The sequence below is a fragment of the Phaethon lepturus genome, unplaced genomic scaffold (genome assembly GCF_000687285.1).
Source record: "Phaethon lepturus isolate BGI_N335 unplaced genomic scaffold, ASM68728v1 scaffold30995, whole genome shotgun sequence".
NCBI classification, from domain to species: domain Eukaryota; kingdom Metazoa; phylum Chordata; class Aves; order Phaethontiformes; family Phaethontidae; genus Phaethon; species Phaethon lepturus.
Window position 1 is genome coordinate 2,379 of NW_010538904.1, and position 7,165 is coordinate 9,543.

The window sequence follows — 7,165 nt, forward strand, 5'->3', positions numbered from 1 at the left end:
GTGGCCCGTACGACTGCTGGCTGTGGTGGCTGCGGATGCTGTGAGCCAGAGAGTGCTGGCTACGCTGGCTGTGCTGGCTGGCCGGCACCGAGCGCTCGCTGGCCGCACGCTCACGGCGCATGCTGCTCCTTGTGGTGTGGTCCGACTCGCTCCCGCTGCCGCCTGACTTGGACTCTCCGGTCTTCTCTCTCTCCTTCCTCCTCTCACTGCCGCTGCGATTGGAACCGCTGCTCCGGCTCCCTGCGAAGCGCATGAGGCAGGGTTAGGTGACAACTCAGACAAGCCAGGAAGAAAGGATGGTCCTCTGGCCAAGGAAGGACTACAGCACGCTGCAGCACAGCCATTCACCAGCACAATCCATGCTCTCAGTCTCCTTTCAACTCCAAGTCCCACAACCCTTCTGAGATGGCTTTTGCCCTGGCTGCCCCCACACACAGTGTGCCTTGCCTAATCAGCCTTTTCCTGCTGCTTCCCTGTACCGAACAGGGCATCTGCGCACCTGCAGGCGTATTTTAGTCCTTTTCACTCACCTTCACTGTGCTGACTGCCTGCACTGCCCCCTCCGTAGCTGTAGCCTGGGTCAGGGAAGCCGGGGTGGGGGTTGTATGGATGAGGGGGTGGATACTGATATGGGAAAGCCATAGGCCAGGGTGCAGCTCCTGGGTGGGGGAGCGGAGCCAAAGTGTCCTGATCAGAGGCACCGCTGGAGCCATCGTGATCGTGAAGAGAAAGATTAGCCATGTCTGCAAGAAAGCAGAGAAGAGGGGTTAATCCAAACAGAAAGACAACCAGATGTGATGAAGAAGCTCCCTGTCCACCCTTGCTGATGGACAAGGATGGGGTACACAAGGAGATGCAAGAAGTTGGCACTCTCCCTGCTAGTCAATGCAACCATTTGTGCTTCCTGGCTGGACAACAGCCAGGCTGTGTGAGTCCGAGCTGCCACCCTAATACAGAGACCAGCTTGGTGGGAAAGGACCACATCAGAGACACAGCTCACCCTGCCAATTACTGCCCCCATGCCTCTTATTTGAGCAGAACCCAGTTGTCTGAGCACCACTCCCTTGCCAGCACTGGAAGTTCAGCACATGGAGACAAAGTCAGCAAAGACTAGGACTCTGCTATGGCTGCCCAGGAGAAAAGATCACATAGTAGGTGACAGTGTCATCTTCCAACTTCACCACCCCAGCAGCACAACAAGGGAGCTGGGATTTTCTTCCTCACTCTCTAACAGAGTCTTTAGAACAAGGGGCCCAGCCTGATGGCAATGGCAGTAGATACATCCCCACAGTGTTAGCAGGACTCTGTAGGACCTCACCTCCCCTTCATCCTCTCCCTCCCACCTATGCCAAGTGCCATACTTCCACAGAGGTCCCCGAAGATGTAATAGCATTGCTCCGAGAAGGTGATCTTATTCACGGTGTGTCGGATGTAGCCAGCCTTCAGCAGATTGCTGGCATATTTGCGGGATTCACGACGGTCTGTAAAGCCCTCCACATGGTGATAGAGCCAATCCACCACATCTGAACCTGCCACCAAACATCAGAGTTAAATACAGCAACAGAGGGGAAGACAGTGCCCCTTGAGGCAGTGGGCCACACTGCCACTGTGGCCACTGCACAGCCACAGGTTCAATTTGTGACTCTGGCCTGGTCAACAATTTACCATGACAGAGATGCTCCCTTGGGCATCTGCTTGGAAAACAGGCCACCCATTCCCCACTCCCTGCCTCTGCTGCAGGCAGCACAGTCCCTTACCAATGAAGGCATTGGGGATGGTGATCTTCAGCCACATGCGGTCACGCACCTCCAGGCCCGACTCTGGTGAGGCCATGGCTTTGACAATGGTGGCCATATCACTGTGGATGGACAGGTGAAAGTCATCGAGGCCTGTGGTGTGGACAAAGGGAAGGGAGGCAGAGATGAGAGGGGACAGAAAAGACAACAGGGCTACATGGAAGCATCACACACGGGAGGAATGGGCCAGGGAACAATACATCACAGACAGCCCTGGTGTACATGCTGTGTAATCCCCCTTCCGGCCTTCAGACATTAACCTTCCCATGTCAGCCATTTCACCCTGTGTAAAACCCAGGCTAGAGTCTCCTTCCTTCCAACCAGTCCCAAGCAGTTGAGATCCAAAAGCTGCCAACTGAGCCCAGAAAGCCCAGCAAGGGAATTCTCCGCTCCTCACAAACTGGCAACACACTCCTGGCTTTTTGCCATAGCTCTCTAGACCCTTGCTTTAGGGCTCTGTATACTAGAATCACCCAAAACCTTCAGAAAGCAACCAAAAAAGCCCTATACTCAGCAGGACCCTGCCCCACTGCAAGGCTCTTTGCTCCTAGCTGCCTCCATTCTACCTTATCTTCTGTCTGGGAGAGCAATTACTCCAAGGACAAGCCGACTCCCTCTAGCAGTCTGGCAGTCCCAGCTAGTAACCCCTGACTGCTCTAAGCCTTCCCTCTGTGCCTGCCACAGCTCCTGGACCGCACCCAGGCTCTTCTATTCTCCTTACATAGAAGGCTGAAAAAGGTGGTATTAATTCACGCAGCCAGAACTCCCACTGATCCAAGCCCCTGCCTGGTGAGAGCTGCCTCTTAGTTCCCTGGCAGGGCAGACCTTGCCCACCCCAGCTGTCCCCAAGCAGACGTATTGCTCCCTTTACCGCACAGTGAAGGCGAGGAAGCTGTGCAGTGGGTGGAGCACAGAGGCACAAGGACTTACGTTCAGTCTCTGGGATGGAGCTGGTGATGGAGGAGCTGGTGGAAGTGATTGTGCTCATGGATGGACTCATACCGTACGCTGGGTAGGTGCCAGTCATCGCTGCCGTGTGAGACACCCAGGCTGCCGGGTCAATGGGCCGGATGGGCTCACCTGCAGTGAAGAAAGAGTCAGTCAGTAGCTGTAAGAAATTATCTCTCATCAAATCAACCTCTGGGGAGGGACAGGGACTCAGTGCAGCCCGTTCCATCCCCAGCATCTGCCGGGACTCACCCGGATCGGAGCATGGAGAGTCTGGCCCAGCCCAGATCCGCTGGGGAGCAACTGGGAGAGAAAGAAGAGAGGGAGGGTCAGCAGAAGAGGTGCAGAGGGAGAGATCCCCCTATGGCTCAAGGAGGGGTTTCTCTTTCCTCTGGCGCCCCGAGCAAGTGACCCCCCTGCCCCAGTGAAACGCGTCCCCAGCGTGATGTGGGAAGGAGGGCTGGGCTTATGGGCATTTTGGCCTGGGAATAGGACATAGCAGCCTCCTAATAGGAGAGCTGAAACCCCATTAAACCCCAATTCAGTGCCACATGGAATCACACATATAGGGGAGGAACAAGACAACAACCAATTAAGTGCTTAAGGCAGGGCTCTCACATGAGCTGGGCACCAGCGTTAAGGGTGGGTCAGCTATCCACTTACTCCTGGGTAATGAGAAGCAGCCCCGGGGGCTGGGGTCCCAGCACTTGGCCACCGTCAGGGTAATGGGCCTGCAACAAAAAGGTGAGAGTTAGAACAAGAGCCCAGTGGCACAAGCCCCTGCATGATGGGCAGATGCTGTATGCTGGAGCTCTCCTGCGAGACAGGGAGAAGCTACCAGTAAAGTGCCCTTGTCCCCTTCCAGCTATGGATTTCTTGAGTGGCATGGACAAAACAATGTGACCCTGCCAAGGGGTGCTGATGACCCTAGTGACACAGCATCCCCACAAAAAAAGCGGTACAGACCCCAATTCACAGCCCCATTCTACTGTCTGCAGTTCTTTCGTTGGGCATGAAAACCCAGGAATCAAAGCAACACCAAAAACATAAGTTCTGAGCTTCTGCAGAGCTACGGTCGGAGCCGGCTGGAAGACACGACTCACACACCCCAAGCACACACCATACAACTGCCCATGGAAGTAAGGAACAACCTGAGTACTCACCCCGGCTTGTGCACAATCTCCCTCAGCACCCGCACAGCATCATCGTTGCTCATGTTCTCAAAGTTGATGTCATTTACCTGCAAACAATGCAAAGAGGTGAGTCCCAGATAGGTGACCAGAGCTCCCCACTCAGCTCAGCTCAGCAGTGACTCAGCTCCCTCTTCCAAGTGCAGCTTCCTGGGTTTAGCCTGCCAAAGTGAGCAGGGAGGCTTCTGGGTCTTTCCTTACTGCTTTCCCAGGCCCACAGATGGAGGTATGTGGGCGTAAAATACCTGCAAGAGCATGTCTCCTGGCTCAATCCTGCCATCAGCTGCCACAGCGCCGCCCTTCATGATAGAGCCAATGTAAATGCCTCCATCGCCACGCTCATTGCTCTGTCCCACGATAGAAATGCCCAGGAAGTTGTATTTCTCTGCAGGAATGGAAAGAGAAAAAAGTAAGACACCATAAAGCAGCAGGCACAAGCAGCCCTAACCTCAGACAAACCACATGCTAATGATGGTTGCTTGCACCCCTCTCCCCGAGAGATGTCCTGGGACACAGAGAAACTCTTGAGAGACCAGTGCTTCAAGACAAGCCACTTCCCTACAGAATCCATCTCCTCACTCCTCTCCACACATGTTCTCCTTGCCCGCTCCCAGTTCCCTCTCTGCCACTCAATCTCGCTCTGGAAGGACTGCAGGCTCCATGCACACCTCCCACTCACCCATGTTCAGCGTGACTGTGATGATGTTCAGGGACATAGTGGAGTCTGTGATGCTGCTGAAGGACGATGACTGCAACAGAAGTGAAACATGAGATGTCCTCCTGTGCATCAATAACATTCCCAGCCCCAGCTCCCTCCACTTGTGCTCCCTGCCACTCCCTGTGGCACCACAGCCATCACCCACAATTCCAGCCTTATGCTAGGGGCTTTGCAGAGCCAGAGGGCATCAGCCACAGTACTTATGACCTCTCCACAACCAGGACAAGGTCTGTGGTCACAGCTCTTGAAGCTACATTGGCTTTGGAAAGGTTTACAGCACTTTATGAAGACTCAGCACTTGGATACCACCTGTCCCCAGCTGTGCCCACAGCAAACAGCTGAATCCCTGATCAGCCCTGGAGGACTGAGTGGAGAGATCGACCAGGCAGCTCACATTGCCCTCCCCAAGATACTCAGCCCCTGGGTACCCACTCGCTCAATGCGTGGAGCCTTCTGTTTCCGCCGGCGTCTCTTGTGCCTTCTCATTAGACGGGAAGCACTGCTTTGCTCTGTTGAACTGCTAAACCTAGAGGGAAAAGCGAGTGTCAGCTCTTCTGGCTGCTAGGGTTGGTGGCTCTGGCAGCAAGAGCGCCACAGAAATGGCACAGGGAATAGAGGACTGCAGGGGCAGAACATGTACGTGGGGGGCAGACAATAGCAGAGGGGGCTGCTGGGTGAGACTCGAGACAGAGGCTGGTCTGAGCAAGGACCCTGGAGCCCAGGCTTACTGTGCCCTGCAAAGGCATCTCTCTGTGCTAGGAGGCAGGGGGAAGCTAGTGTTCCTCCAGGACCTAAGCTCTCCTACCTGCTGGTGGAGTCATCCTCATCTGAATCGAAGAAGCTGGTGGTCTCCAGCTCACTGCTCATGAGTGTGGAGGAGCTCTCGTACCCGCCCAGGTCTCGGCGCCGCTCTCCCTTCACTGTCCCATTCACCCTGGGTGCTATGAAAAGACAGGATTCAGTGTGCTTGAGACAGGCCACAGGGAACAACCCCTTCCCCTATGCAGGGCTCACAGCAACATTCTCAGAATGAATCTGGACATCAGACAATCCCATCTAGTGCCAGCCAGCTCTGAGTCCACCCTGGGATCAGATCCATCTTCTGCGGGATACCCCTTCTATTCACGACATGATGGGGAAGAGGCTGATGGGTGACTAGGAACAATGCTGCTGAACTCATGGAAGACTTGCAGCTGATTCCTTGTCAGAGCAAGGAGCAGCACGGAGTGGCAAGGCTACAGCACACTCTGCTTTTCAACTAAGCAGCACTGAGGCACTGATGCCTCCTGCTCTTGAGGCTTCTACAGGAGACATCTCCTTTGCTCCCAAAGGTTTCAACACAGCTGATATTAGGTCCTGCCTCCAACATGAGGCTATAGCCTCAGATCACCAAACAGCCCTTCTAAGCTGGGAAGGTTCTGCAGATCAGAGAGTTGCCCCATGTCTGGTCCTGGTACCCCCACCGTGCCCCAGCCATGCCCTGCAGAGCTCTTGCCATGTTACCAACACTCACCATGCTCAGGCCCATCTTTCCGACGAGGTCGTTCCCTTTGTGATGACACCACTGAGTCTGTCTCTGTCTCATTATCCAAGTTTTCCCGACTCCCCCCAGTGTTAGGGCTGTGATGAGATAAAAGGAACAAATATGTCCAACTGGGAACAACTTAAGCAGGCTCTCTCTACCTCTGTGCTGGCCAGCCTCCAGCCATCAGCTGTCTCCTTCTTGACAGACAAGAGCAGAGGCGGTGGGGAACAACCACAGCACATCTATGGGTGCAGGGCAAGGGACTCAGGGAAGCTGTGCCAGCTCTTTGCCAACTTCCCTGCACTATTTTCAGCATGCCCTTGCTTGTTGAACAATGCAGCTCCACTTCGAATCTGCTCCCAGCCCCATCCTCCTCTCCTCTAGCTGGCTGTGATAGCTCCCAGTTTGGGTAGAAGTGTCCCAGCCCCTGGTGCAGGTTTACAGCAAAGTCACTGTGGGTCCCTCAGAAACCAGGATAGGTGTCCAGGTAACTTACTGGAAAGAGGGGGGCCTGGAGTCTCCAATTCCTCCCGTGCGCTCCATGGAGGGTGGCAGCTCTGTTTGGTTATCGGCGCAGACTGAGCCAGCATCTGAATGGGAACCCTCTGCAGACACCAGCTGGAGGGATGAGAGACAGAGAATGAAATGGCTGAGGCCCTGGGAAAACGTTTACAAGAGTGGCCAAATGAGCTGGCTAAAAGCCCGCCTGGCCCAGGACCTCATCTCTGATGGTGGACAACAGCAGATGCCCAGGAGCACGTATGGAACAGGCCAAGCATGTAGCAACATTCCCCCTCAATGCCTTCCCAGACACCAGCTATTTGTGGCTCAGGAATTCCTGACCCAGCGGTGAAGTTGGTGTGGCCGACAGCCCTGCTTGGAGACTCTGACATCATCTGCACACCCACGCCACACAATTTTTACACTCAGGTAATCTTTAGCACATGTCCTGTAGCAAGGAGTGGATTCCCCTAGCTGTTCTTACATC

At 54.7% G+C, this 7,165-nt stretch overlaps 1 protein-coding gene across 1 annotated transcript in view; it reads right to left on the bottom strand.

Annotated features, from left to right (window-relative positions):
• The window catches only part of LOC104620682 (segment polarity protein dishevelled homolog DVL-3-like), an 11,055-nt gene that overhangs the window by 363 nt on the left and 3,527 nt on the right, over positions 1-7,165 (bottom strand). Inside the window, 13 exon segments of the mRNA XM_010286974.1 lie at positions 1-240; positions 531-743; positions 1,362-1,529; positions 1,758-1,889; positions 2,727-2,876; positions 3,408-3,475; positions 3,908-3,984; positions 4,180-4,319; positions 4,614-4,683; positions 5,085-5,178; positions 5,458-5,593; positions 6,166-6,272; positions 6,674-6,795. The exon segment at positions 1-240 is cut by the window's left edge and continues 33 nt beyond it. Of these exon segments, the coding sequence (XP_010285276.1) occupies positions 1-240; positions 531-743; positions 1,362-1,529; positions 1,758-1,889; positions 2,727-2,876; positions 3,408-3,475; positions 3,908-3,984; positions 4,180-4,319; positions 4,614-4,683; positions 5,085-5,178; positions 5,458-5,593; positions 6,166-6,272; positions 6,674-6,720 (1,642 nt within the window). The 5' untranslated portion in view covers positions 6,721-6,795.